This window comes from Peromyscus leucopus, chromosome 1, assembly GCF_004664715.2.
Source record: "Peromyscus leucopus breed LL Stock chromosome 1, UCI_PerLeu_2.1, whole genome shotgun sequence".
NCBI classification, from domain to species: domain Eukaryota; kingdom Metazoa; phylum Chordata; class Mammalia; order Rodentia; family Cricetidae; genus Peromyscus; species Peromyscus leucopus.
Genome location: NC_051063.1, coordinates 152,695,663 through 152,709,367, shown reverse-complemented (window position 1 = coordinate 152,709,367; position 13,705 = coordinate 152,695,663). Strand labels below are relative to the sequence as shown.

The following is a 13,705-nucleotide window of genomic DNA, read 5'->3' as shown; positions in this document are numbered from 1 at the left end:
TTTCCTGTGTCCCTCCTGGCCTGTGGTCGGGACAAATCTCTCACCCACAGTCCTGCAACCCTTTATAAAATAATCACACAGAGGCTTAATATTAATTATAACTGCTTGGCCATTTACTCAGGCTTATTACTGACTAGCTTTAACACTTAAATTAACCCATAATTCTTATCTATGTTTAGCCATGTGGCTTGGTACCTTTTTTCAGTTTTGCCCCACATCTTGCTTCCTCTGTGTCTGGCTGGTGATTCCTGACTCTGCTCTTCCTCTTCCCAGCATTCCTTTAGTCTGCTCACCCTGCCTATACTTCCTGCCTGGCAACTGGCCAGTTATACTGGTTTTATTAAACCAGTGTACAATAGCATTATCCCACAGCAATAGATGTTCCACTTAGAACAAAGCCCACTGTACTATTGTATTCTCTGCATGTTTACCAGTTGTGAGTCTCTGTATTAATCACCATCTATCTACTCTAGGACATGGAGAAATCAAGTTAGCACCAAGTTGGGATCTTCAGCTTTCATAGTATTAAAAGGTTCTAGTCATGATACTGGGGGAAGAAAGTTATCAACACTCTCACCCAACTATGAATCCTGCAAGCTACAATGATGACTAGCCTGGAAGGATATGTACCTTGGTGCAATAGTGGCATAAATTCTATGGGAGTAACCAACCACTTTCTGATTTCAAGACCATTTCATAAGATGGAACTTATGCCTGGTCCTATTAATTGAGCCAACCCGCTTAGGTGGTAGGCCCCAGAGGAGAACTTATTACAATTCTGCTAAATGGACATAGTAATAAACTTTCCCTAAGTCCTTGTCTATATACCTGCAGATTATTGTATCTCTCATTCCTCATCTGATGCTTAATTCTGTAAGCTTAGTCTTCATGTTCTTTGCTAGTTCCCATTAGCAGAGATGCAACCATTTAAGGGACACCTCAATCTCCTGGTAACCTGTTTAAAAGTTTAAGAAAATGTACTGACACTGACATCAGTATAGTGGAATAAATCCTTTATCTCAATCACAAGGAGGACAAAAAACCAACCAACCAACCAACCAAACAACCAAACAAACAAAAAAAGTATGTCTTGTAAAGCAAGGTATAATTACAACTTGGGAAGAAATTGCCTCTGAGCCTCTGTTATCTGACTCAGAGCTGAGCTTTTCTCATTATCTATTCCTTTCTGTCCTCAGATGTTGATTTATCAGTTGTGGTATATGTAGATTCCACATGGATTTCCTCTAGCTATACATGTCTCCTAGTGAAATACTGGACTGGAGTAGTCCAGTAGGCAATATGCTCTTCATAAGCTCTCAGATGCTAGATATATAGAAGCAGATAAGGTTTGAGTGCTTCTTAATACTGCTCCAACTTGGAGTGGTGAGGCTAGCTAGACTCATTCATTAAAATGGCAGCTATTCCCTGAGTATCTGCTGATTCTGAAACTGTCCTAAGTGATAGGATATATAATCATTAGCCAAGTGAAGCCCTTGTTTTATAAAGTTACATTTTATTCTTGAAAATGACCTTTAATATTCTTTTCTAATCAGAAACTGTGATTCATCAGTTCCATTTGATGAAACCAGCTCAGCCAGAATTTTTAACAATACTGATGGCAATCTCTGGTCTCTAAGGACATTTGTTCATCACAGTGAAAGCAGCTGAAAAAGGAGCTGACTCACTGGGAGCTGTTCTGCATCCTGAAAGTAGCCTGTGAAGAAGGCTGGTTCAAGATCTTTATTCTTGAACAAAGACACGTGACTCTCATTCTTTTCTTTCTTTTTGATCATTTTTATCTATTTTATTGTGTCCTCTGTCACTATTATATACTCTTCTAAAAGTAAAATGGTTCTAAAAGTAACCATTATCTGACAAAGTAGACTTCAAGCCAAACTTAAGCAGAAAGAACTCTACTATATACTAATAAAGAGAAAGTCAACAAGAAGACATAATAGTTGTAAACATGTGTGTACTGAGTATTGGTATACTTACTTAATGAAGCAAACTTGAAGGGATAGGCTGGTCCAGAGATAATAATAGGACTTCAGTAACCCATTATCATCAACAAATAGGTAGATCATCCAGACAAAAAGATCACAAAGGAACCTTAGAATTTAAACTATACTATAGATCAAATGAGCTTAACAGACTTCTATGGAATATGCTATCAAATCTCTGTAGAATGACTATCTTCTCAGAAGCCTAAGTCCATGAAACATTCTTCAAAATATCTCACAATTTGGACCACAAAACAAATCTTAAGAAACCCTAAACTGAAATAATTTCTTCTGTTGTATCATGTCATAATGGAATAAAACTAGAAATAAACAGCAAGAGAAATTTATAGAATGTATATAGAAATATATAAACACACTGAGATTGAAAATATAACTTTGAATGATCAAGTAAAGGAAGAAATCAAGGAACAATTAAAAGTTTCTAAGAATCTAATGAAAAGTGAAAACACTACTTACCATAACTGTGGGATATCAAGGGTTGAATAACACCCCATAGTCTAAGTGTGTGATAGGCTCATGTAAATACTCTATATTTACATAAGAATGTAATTCTTGGAATCTTTCCCCATCCATAAGTAAGGAATGATATTATAATAAAATCAACATACCTACCACTAAAATGGACAATATACTACAAATTTTATCATATATTTTCCCAATTTCCATGAACAAACAATGCTAAAGAAATAAAATGAATGCATAATATGTTAAAGGCTCAGACCTGCATTTATTGTCATCTATACTCTTTGGAACATCTGAAATGGGTATGCATTACTCTGTCTTAAGTGTTCACAACATGTTATATGTTAAATATCAAGTGCTGCAGACATCAAATTTCAAGACAGGGACAAAGTTATATGCAAATGGTGACCATGAGATTTTTGGTAACTGGTGGCCAACTCTTAAGCTATCATGGATAACAAGGGTATTAATATGTCAAGAATAATATGTTCATTTTAATTAAAAATGCTTTCTCTTCAGTTCCCAATTTTGGAACTATTGTTTACAGAGAGACTTGACTCGAGGAAAAGGGCATTTCACTATTTCTCACCTTTTTCCTCGACTCTGTATTTCTTGTTCCACCTCCCTATTGTTTGGATCATGTCATTCAGTTTGTCCTTGGGAAGAGGGTCAAGAATACAGGATTTTGTTTTTCAGTTGTTCTGCTGGTTGACCTGGATAGCTCTCTTGAGCTTGCAGAGATTACAGAGTTTGCTACAACCGATTTTACAAAATTCATGCCAGTCATTTTTTTTTACTTCAAGATCTTGATAGACATTGTTCTCTATGCTCCTGTCTTAGAATTTGTCTTAAGAGGTATCTTGTCTGATAACAAAATCCTTGAAATATGAGAATGGTATTCATTTACATACTGCTTACCATTCTCTGAGGTACTTGATTTTATTAACAATGTCAGTATGAATTATCTCTTCTCCCATCTTCATCTGTCTCTAAGTTCCTTAATGTTTCTTTGATAGTGTAATTATATTCTAATTAAAATATATTGAAAAAGAAAAATAAATAGAATTAAAAATGGAAAAAATTAATGTGGCTCATAAAAGTGAATTAGGTAAATTGTGAAGTTATCAGTTCAAATTCTAAACATTTTAGGGAGCCTTTAGCTAATATGCTAGTCATTGTATACACACACACACACACACACACACACACACACACACACACACACACTAATTTTTCTCCAGTTCCTATCATGCTCATAAAGAACAGTATCATCATTTTTATAATCAGCATTGCTATATTGGCATTATCAATATGGTATATACCATAGCATCTTATAGAAAGAGCATTACATTAACAGACTGCTGCCCAGAGGTGGGAGGAGATTGTGATCAAGGTGTTTGTACTCACAGTGCACAAATAGACTCTTCTGGTTCTGCTTAGCTTATGATGCCTTCAGTTCATGTCAATGGCATAGTCAAATCTTGATATCTTATTCTAAAACAGACTCCAGACCACTGCTTGATCTTTCCAATCCAACTTCCAGTTTCTACACTTTTTTTTTTTAGTTTTACCAGCATTCAATGGATTGATCATATTTCTGTATTATGATTGAGAAGCAAATGTCTGTTTACCATTCTCAAGGACAAAGGCCTTGATTTTTAACCCAAAACACAAGAAAAAAGCTGCCAAAATACTTCTCAGAAATCTGACTTCCTACATTGTTCTTAGACAGAGCATGACTTGAGGAAGCTATTCTCCTTAGATTGGAGATGTCAGTGATCCTTAGATGTAGATTTTTTCAGGTCTGAGTTTACTATCTCCAGTGCTGGGAGAATCACGGAGAATAAATTTCTCTGGGAAATGGCCCATAGGAAAAACATTTTATACCTTAATGTTCTCAGTTTCAGATTTATGGTTTAAATAAGAACTTCCCCATGATAAAACTGCAAGAAAAAAAAAACTTTCAATAAGAAACACACAGAGGATACTTGAGAAATTCATTGACAATGTAAAGAAAGTTGGAGAAATTATTTCTGACTACTTTAAGAATTATAAGAAATTTCGATTTAAAAAAACCATTTGAAAGCACTTCAATCACTGGGACATTTCTGTCTGTCTAAAGGAAGGACTGATGTTCACCATTCTCTGCTTTCTGACATCTCAATGGTTTTCTGAAGATGGCTTTTTGTGCATTCATCCTCCTCAGGCGTGTCCTCCAGAGCCCTCTGAAGAATCATCCTGAGGGACCGATGACGCCTATGCTGCCTAAAGGAGCCAACGAAGAAGTAAATGATGGGGTTGGCACAGCTGTTCACACAGGACAGGACAGTAGTAATTCGGTAAAGATGACAAAAGGGATAATGCAAATGAACGTCAAGCCAGAAAAACAGGAACAGGTAAAGCCCCAGAGGCAGGCCACAGATGAGGAAGACCACCACTGTGAGTGAGATAGTAACATACAGCCTGGTCAGTGGATTCCGCCTGGAACCACAGAGGATCCTGACTACTAGGGCCACACTGGACCCAAAGAGAAGCATAAATAAAAAGATCAGAAATGCAGTTACAATAAAGTCAACATTTTTCCACAAATGATGACAAACATCACTCAGGAATCCTGAGAAGTACCACTCGAGGATGCCCATCAGAAAGGACAGGGCCCAGATTAGGGCACACATGATAGCTGACATGTTTTTTGGGCGGTGACAGTGGTACCAGATTGGCCACAATACAGACAGGCAGCGCTCTGTGCTGATAGCACTGAGTATGCTCAGGCCTGAGATATAGGGAATGATTGCTGCATTGCCTAAGATTTCTTTGCTTAATTTATGGACATAGATGTCATAGAAATCAAAGACCCGTAACAGAGAGTCAATAAAGTGGAAGCAGAGGAAGAAGGAGTCTGCCAAAGCCAAGTTTAGGATATAGACTGAGATGGCTTTCCTGCGCATGTGAAATCCCAAGAGCCAGAGCACAATGGCGTTTCCTGCCAGTCCAACCAGGGCAATGATGAGGGCCAGCAAGTTCAGGGTCAGGATTGGATCGCAATTTGGATTCTTGGGCTGGTCAGTTTCATTCTTTGGTGTAGATTCTGTGTTGTGGGATGAGATGGTTGGATCCATGCTCACAAGTCTTCCAGTAGTGTCCCTGAGAACATAAACCATGTTTGAGCATCTTAATATGGTCCCTTCTCCTCAGGACCACAATGTTATACTGTTGTTAGCATTTCTAAATAAATTCATTTATAAATAAAAGGAGAACAACATGACTGCATGGATTAAGTCACCAAGAAAGAGCTGGAGAGTTCTGGACTGTGGATTCAAACCCAGAGTTTGTTGACTATAGCCTGAGTCATTCTTCCTATGTATAACTCAGGACCTCCAAATCATGTGGAAATAATCCATGCTTTTCTATGTCATATCCACATATTCTGTGAGACAAACTTCTCCTTTCAGGGGCTACACAGACCAAGCACTACTCCTTTCTGGACCATAATTTTTTTCTTATGTGAAAGGATTGAGAAAAACACAGAGATGATCATAACGCCCCCATGATGAGATGGTTCCGTCATCCATGGAGAATTACTACCTTGTTTTAGGATACTGTGGACCTTTTCTAGGACATTTGTTAGGATGGCTGTGTCTGGTGATCTAGATAGGACCCAGAGGGAGTAGTTTAAAGACAGGAATGCTTTCTATATTTTCCAGGGCTTAGCTTTTTCTATATTTTGTATATCATAGTGTGTTTGTTTTAAAAGCATATAAATTTAAAAATCACATTGAAAAAGTGTGTGTGTGTGTGTGTGTGTGTGTGTGTGTGTCTGTGCACGCACATGCATGTGCACATGCATGCATTCTTGTAGAGATCACAGTAGAAGGATTTGGTTCTCTCCTCTAATTTTGTTTTTCCTGGGGACTGAATTTAGGCCATTAGGTTTGGCAGCAAGTACTTCTGCCCACTAAGTCATCTCATTGGCTTACATTGTGGCGTTGATATTTCCTCAATGAGTGAAAGAACAAACAAATGAGATTCTCTCTAATAGTAGGTAATTTAGATTAAGTAATAAAGTGTAAATTAAAATAAATGAAAAGAATTATACCACATACATGTATGCATGCGCGCGCGCATGCGCGCGCGCACACACACACACACACACACACACACACTTTAGTTATAAAGAAAAATCTCATTCATTGTAATTACTTTTGTAGATAGGTCTGTATATTTTGGAATGATGTCTATGCTCAGATAATTGAATGTCTTTGTTATGAGAATTCAGGATAACTTTGACTAGTATCTATAAACATTTTGTTGCACAACATGAATTCAGGATTTGGGCTGGAGATGCATTTGTTCATCATCAGTACAGACAATGAAGTAATAAGTTAGAGTAAGGTCTATGTAATATTATAAGGGGATATGAAAATAATGATGGAGGAGTATTAAGAGTATGTTGTGGAGTGCATGATATAATCTAATTCCCGTCTCTCTAAAGATATCTTTAGTAGAGTTCATTTGCCAAAGAAAGTTTTTGTATAAAATAGTTTTTTGATTGAGAGGTACAGAGAGGCACACACAGACATTAAATAGAGAAAAGAACAGCTCACATGTGGGGGACTAATACCAGGTCCCAAGAGGAGAGAAATCGAGGGACAAAGTCACAAATACAAAACCTACTGCTTGTGGCATGTGGTGAGGTTAAACATCACGACAGGAGCACATTGTGTAGCAAAGAGGCTCATCTAGATGGAGATGGGGGTGCCTGTGTTAGCTTTTCCCCTCTTCCTGTTTTGTTACATTTGGGCACTCAGCTTCTTGGATGAGACCACTCACATTCCTTCTTGGACTCCCTCCTTGTCTCAGACATATTAAGAAGTGTGATTTAGTAATTTTGTAGAATTTTCTTAATCCATATCAACTTGGCATCCAAATACACCTCCTAAAACCATTCAGAATTTCCAAATAAAAACAATAGCATGGTCATAATTCTACTTAACACAGATGTCTGTATACAAACTAAAGATGCTGTAATCTACTCCTTTAATCTCAGCAGTTTTACCTTGCTCAGCAGCCAGCATTCACAAATATCTTTTGAGAATCAGACTAATTTCTTAGCTGCCATTCCCTATAAAAACAGTATAAAAAGTCAAATGTGGAAACTCCCAACATACCATTGTATAGAGAAAACATTCTCATTCTAAAACAGAGGACCAGGAGGAAACCCACTGGTGTACACATTAAATCTTGCGTCTTCGTATCCATCAACAAGATCACATGGTACTGTGATGTGACCTCAAAGGGCTTGGGAGGCCCTGCCTTTGTGGATTTTCCAATTGCAACCTATGTAGCCCTTCTGATGAGCTGTCTGTGTTCTATACCTGCAGCAGTTTCTAGCAGATGTTCCATGTTTCTGGCATCTCCAGTTTCCTTGGATTTTCATCTTGCCTTAAGCTTCATTCTTACAGCAATTTAATCAATAGATTCAATATGTGCATATCAAAATACCATCAGATATTTCTGTAGCAGTTTAAAATGCTTATTATATAATTTATGAGCAAATGCAAAAGATCTAGATAGTTAAAATCATTTCAAAAGTAAAAAACCAAGTTGAGGACACAAACTACTGGATGTAGACTTCCTGTTAAGCTCCGGTCATCATAGCAGTAGGTGTGGGTGTAACTAGACCAGAGACTAATGTAAATGTTTTGATGAAGTGAAAGGCAGTATTTTAGTACTTATAGCTAGATGGTTTCTGTCACAAATACTTAACTTTGCTGTTGTGTGACGGTAGCCACAGATAATTCATAGATAAATGTTTCTTTCTTTTCTTTCTTGTTCCCTCTTATATTTGTTTTTCTCCTCTCTCTTCACTCATTATCTACTTACTTACATACACACACTCACATACACACACAAACACACATCATATATGTCTATATATGCTATTATATACAATTTTCATGAACTGATATTTCAAACTAACCTTGGTAGACAAAAGATCACATTAGCTTGATTCAAACTTTTCCATAGTTTCTTAAGAAAAGCTTTTCTCCATCTAAGACATGTTGTTTAAGATCTGGAGAGTCAGCTTCGAAGACTGCCACTGTTTTCACTGATGCTCTTCCTGGACAGAGGATTCAAAAGGAAGCAAAAGATGGCTTGATGCTGATAATAGTAGACAGGATATGAGCAACACTAAGGTAACTTCAAATCATAAAGTTAATCTGAATATAGAGTGCCAGAAACCATGTTAGATGGCAGGATGCAGAGGAGGAACATCAACACTGTGAGCTCAGGAGTCATATGTGACTTGTTCAGTAGTAGCATCTGTTGGGAATCCTGTCCAGGAAGGCAGGATTGACTCAGAGAACACAACAAACAAAAATACAGTAGTGATGAAATGCATTGCACAACTCCAGTCGCAGTCAAAATCTCTAAACAGAAAGCCACAGTGGTGCTTTTGCAGGTTGCTCAGCAGCAGAGACATTAGCCAGAGCAGGGCCCACAGGACTCCTAATGCATGTCTTGTGTCAGTAGTGGCAACACAGATAGGTCCTGCATAGTGCTAACGGTGCTGAGTGTGTTCAGGCCTACTATAGCCTACCATGTAGGAACAGCTAGTCACAATGAGCAAGTCACTGGGGACCGGGAGAGTGGCAGGATAAAATATGTAGGTGAGTTAAACCAGGGAACCTACAATGAAGCAGCACAGGGAGAGGAAGATGGTCCTGGGTTGCAGATATTGATAAAGAATGTGTTCCTGTGCATTCTGAAACTCAAGATTTAGAACACTACGGTCTTTCCTGCCAGCCTAAACAGGGCAATGATAAAGGCTTATAAGCTCCTTAGCAGAGGAGCCTTATAGAAACATGAATGTCTTAGTTAAGGTTTCTATTGCTGTGATGAAACACCATGACCAAAAGCAACTTGGAGAGGAAGGGTTTGTTTCAGCTTACAACACACAGGTTCCACTCCATCACTGAGGGAAGTCAGGGCAGGAATTCAAAGGAGCCTGGAGGCAGGAACTGAAGCAGAAGCCATGGAGCAGTGCTGCTTACTGGCTTGTTCCTTATGACTTGCTTAGCCTACTTCTTTGTAGCACCCAGTACCACTGGCCCAGGGGTGGCACCGCTCACAATGGGCTGGGCTCTCTCCCATCAGTCATTAATCAAGAAAATGTCCTACAGACTTGCCCACAGGCCAATCTGGTGGGATCATTTTTCTGAACTTAGGTTCCCTTTTCCCAAATGACTCTAGCTTGTGTTAGGTTAACGTAAAATAAGACAGCACAATAGAGAAACGTTCTTAGTTCCAGTCACTGCTGTAGTTTGGGTTTCCCCCATTGAGTTTACTGGAACCTCCAGTAGTGCCCCTGGAACCCAACTAAGACACTAACACCTACAAAGCATGCCATCGTGTGGTATTGGAATTACTGTCTTTGTGCCACAGGGGAGGAAACAGGTACAAAATTATTTTTAAAAGATGGGATGCCTACAGTTTGGATTGGCCCAGTTCCCACATTTTCTTTCCTTTACTGACAGAGGAGAATATTCTCTAGGCTAGACATTCATATAGACTCCCAACAGTCCCTGCCAGATTCCACACCATGTCTCCAGAATTTCTTAACATAAGAAAAATTAGTCCTGGATAGAATTTGAGAAAACAGGACTGTGGACACAGACATTGCCTTGTCCTGGGCTAGAAAATTTCTCTCAGCTACTGAAATTAAAAATTACAAAGAAGACCTCTGGCCACAGTCATGACTACTGATGTAGGAGATGCTTTGGGGATGTAAGGGAGCCTGACTTTTAGGACAGATAGTGAGGATGGCTGGTTGTCATGTAGCCCTTTGAAGACAGGAACATGTCTGTTTCTGAGGGTCTAGCTGTGTGTGTGGCATTCTGTGTTTTTGATATTTGTCCATCAAATGAGTAAGTGGAAGAGGAGCATGACAGTAGTGGACGATTTGGGTTGAATGCAAAAGTAAAAATGAAACACAATTATAGGTACTAGGATATTTATTTATTTATTTATTTATTTATTTATTTATTTATTTATTTATTTATTTTTGAAATTTTCTGTGTAGTTTTTTTTGAATCATTGTACCAGCTGGCTCAACTACAGAATCCTGCTCTGTCCGATGGTACTAGGATATTTAAGTAAAGCAAATTGAATAATAATTTATTCTTCATGACTCTGTTGGACAACTCCGAGTGTTTAGAATTATTTCCCGAGTATTACAAGGATGGACCCCTCTCCTATGGTCAGCTTTGGACTCACTTCCTGCTCCTCTGGTAACCCCAGAAAGGGAAGCATCACATTTGCCTCCCTAGGACTTAAAATACCACAGAAAAGTTGATGTCCATTGAAAGAGAGGTCCTTCCTCTTGGCTGAAAGAATGGATTCTGAGTTCTCCCTCTAACCCTGTGTAGAGACATGACACTGATCTTCTCAACATATTAAAACATTACATACTTTTATCTCCTCCCTTAAGAGCTGACCATGCTGTGCTTGCGAGTCATCTGGCTAGGAGATTGCTAAGGTGGTGTAAGGAGTGGCAATTCACTTATCCCTCACAGGAGCATCATCCTTACTGCAGCCGTCTCTGAGCTTCTCTCACACGGTACAGTTAAGCTTGTCTGCTTCTTCCAGTGTACTCTAACACAGAAAAGCATTACCTTCCCACCCCCATGGGATGAAAGCCCAAGCATGTTTTTCCTGACACTCTGGACTTTCTCACTCATCTCTAAAATTCCACTCCTTTCTCCCATGGAGTTTCTTTCCAGCTTCTGTTGCTGGACATGCCAGCTTTCTTGGAATCTAACTCAAAAGGCATGTGTTTTTCTTGTCCCCTTCTCCATCTTCCTCCTGTGGCAGCTGCCCAGATTTACAGCTTGCTTACTTTGTTGTTTTGCTCTGAAATTCTAATAACACTGAGCTTCCTTCTGAATCTGCTTTTATAATCTTTCCTGGGGGAGGGGTTGTTTTAAAATTTTTTTATTACTGAGGGAATCCTGACTTCTTCCACAACACAAGGACTCATTATGACTTGGCTGAGCATGGAGATCTATTTTTGCACACACATTGTGTGTGTCTGGGTGGACTGGGGTGGGAAAGAGGGACAATGTAGAATGATTTGCCCAGCAAGATAAAGGACAAAGGAAGGAGCGTGAAGTCTGAGTGCCAGGAAAAGGCTTAGTAGGATTAAAACCAAACAACAAAAGGAAGACTTAATTGGTGAAGTGAGCCACAGGAAGGGATTCCATTCCTTCTCCCAGGAAGTCCTTAGTGGTGTTTCCTTTGCATTTGATTACTAGGAGCCTTTGAAGGGAAGCAGAAGTGTAGGACTTAGAATAGAAAGAGACCCCCCCCCCTTACAGCTATAGAAATAACAATTGATCTGAAATCAGCAGGTACTTTCTCTTTGGGGTCTTTCAACAGTTGGAGAGGTAGGGATTAACATTCTTCTCAGCTTTTAGAAGATGGCTTTGGAGCAGAGAGGGTGACTGATTTGCTCTTAACATTGTGGGTAGAGTCCAGTGATGTAGCCTCCCTCGCTATTCTCTCTTCTGCACAGGCCTACAATCCTAGCTTCCCAGAACTATTTATTATACATAGAGGAAGTAAAATCCCGTGGTTAATTTTCATGTTAAACCCACGTTTGACATAAATGTGGGTTAAATAAAATACAGCAGAAACAAACTCCAGAGGCAAGGAAGGGAAGCCAGTGAAGTAGAAGAGAGATATGGGTAGAAGCCAATTAAGGACAAATGTCTCACTCCAACATCTCTCTCCTGCCTCACAAAGTAGACGAGACTCCCTTCAGAGGATACACCTAGAAAGGAGCTGTCCAAGTGGACAGAAGACACACCCTCCTCCTATAGGATGCAGAGAGGCACCGAAAAGTGAATGTAGCCTTTTTAGATAATCATTCAAAGCCTTAGCTGGCTAGAGGGTGTGGGGAGGAAATTAGCATCTTTGTTGTCTGGACATAGTATCCTTTAGTTTGAACACGTGGCTTTAGAGTCTCTGGGTGACATCACCAGGAGACTAGAGGGAGGGAGGGGAGAGTTGAGTTTTTGGCTCCTAGCTCTGGACCTGTGAGGCTGTGAGTTGGCAACAGCAGTGACTTTCTGCTTGCATGGCCATCCTTTTCTACAACTATAGCTAGGTCTAATTTTCTCTCTGGGAACTGCTTCTTCCCTGGCTGCGTACAGGGACGGACACAGTGCCTTACTAGACCTGCCTTAAGGTGATTGAGTATGCATCGTCAGTGTCCCTCAATCCTGTCAATCATTGTAAACAGTCAACTTAAGGAATATTCCTCAAACATTTCAATTTGGGCTAACATTTTTCTTCTGGTACCTTCTCAGGTTTCAGATATACAAAGGAGAATAACTTGAAAAGCAAATAAACAATGAAATCTGGCTTATAGCAGTAAGTCTGAGAAGCAATGTCTGAATGTCATCTTGACCCATTCTTCCCTTTTAATTATTTATTTTTGAGACAGAGTCTCTCCATGTAGCCCAGGCTGGGCTGCAACTTACTTTGTAGCCCAGTCTGACTTCAAGATCATTCTCCCACACACTGAGATTAATGGGGTGTGCAATCACATCAGCTTTCGACTTGAAATGAATGTAAGATGCATTATTCTCCGTATAGCAACATATCTGAATAACCAGAATAAAAGAAATGTCAATGGCCTTGGTAATCTTATTGAGATCCCCCTATTCAAGGTTGCCAACACTGTTTTCAGAAGGAAGCCTCATGTCTCTTTCCTTTCCCTGAAGAAAGTCCCATGGTCCCTGCATGCAGCTTCTTAGTGTAGAAGCAGAAGGATATGAATATATCCTTGACAAACAAAATTTTTAACACACCCTGGAAACAAATGTATCTTGACACAAATCCTTACCTTTCTTCCAATCTTCTGTCAGGAGTCGGAGAGCTATTTGTCCTGAATACAGAGAATCTTCTGGGGTCGAGGATGTGGAATATCCTTTATGCCTGCTAAGAAATGCTTGTAGGAGCTTTAGTAAGACCTAGTGACCAAGTGAGACTTACTTAGATGCTGGGCAGCCCATGTGATTTCTTGTACAAGGGCTGTGGGTTAATAAGAGGCCAAATCAATGTGAGACACAATTCCTCACAGAGTTATTTCTGGATGACTTCCCAGTTTCCACTCATATATCAGCCTCTCCCATCCCACCTTATGTGGTATCCCCCTA

At 39.4% G+C, this 13,705-nt stretch overlaps 1 protein-coding gene across 1 annotated transcript; it reads right to left on the bottom strand.

Annotated features, from left to right (window-relative positions):
- Nucleotides 1-4,608: 4,608 nt before the first annotated feature.
- LOC114685633 (mas-related G-protein coupled receptor member X1-like) lies at nucleotides 4,609-5,644 on the bottom strand. Its single transcript, XM_028860267.2, has one exon. The coding sequence runs from the start codon at nucleotides 5,642-5,644 to the stop codon at nucleotides 4,619-4,621; it is 1,026 nt and encodes a 341-aa protein (XP_028716100.2). The 3' UTR covers nucleotides 4,609-4,618.
- Nucleotides 5,645-13,705: the final 8,061 nt, after the last annotated feature.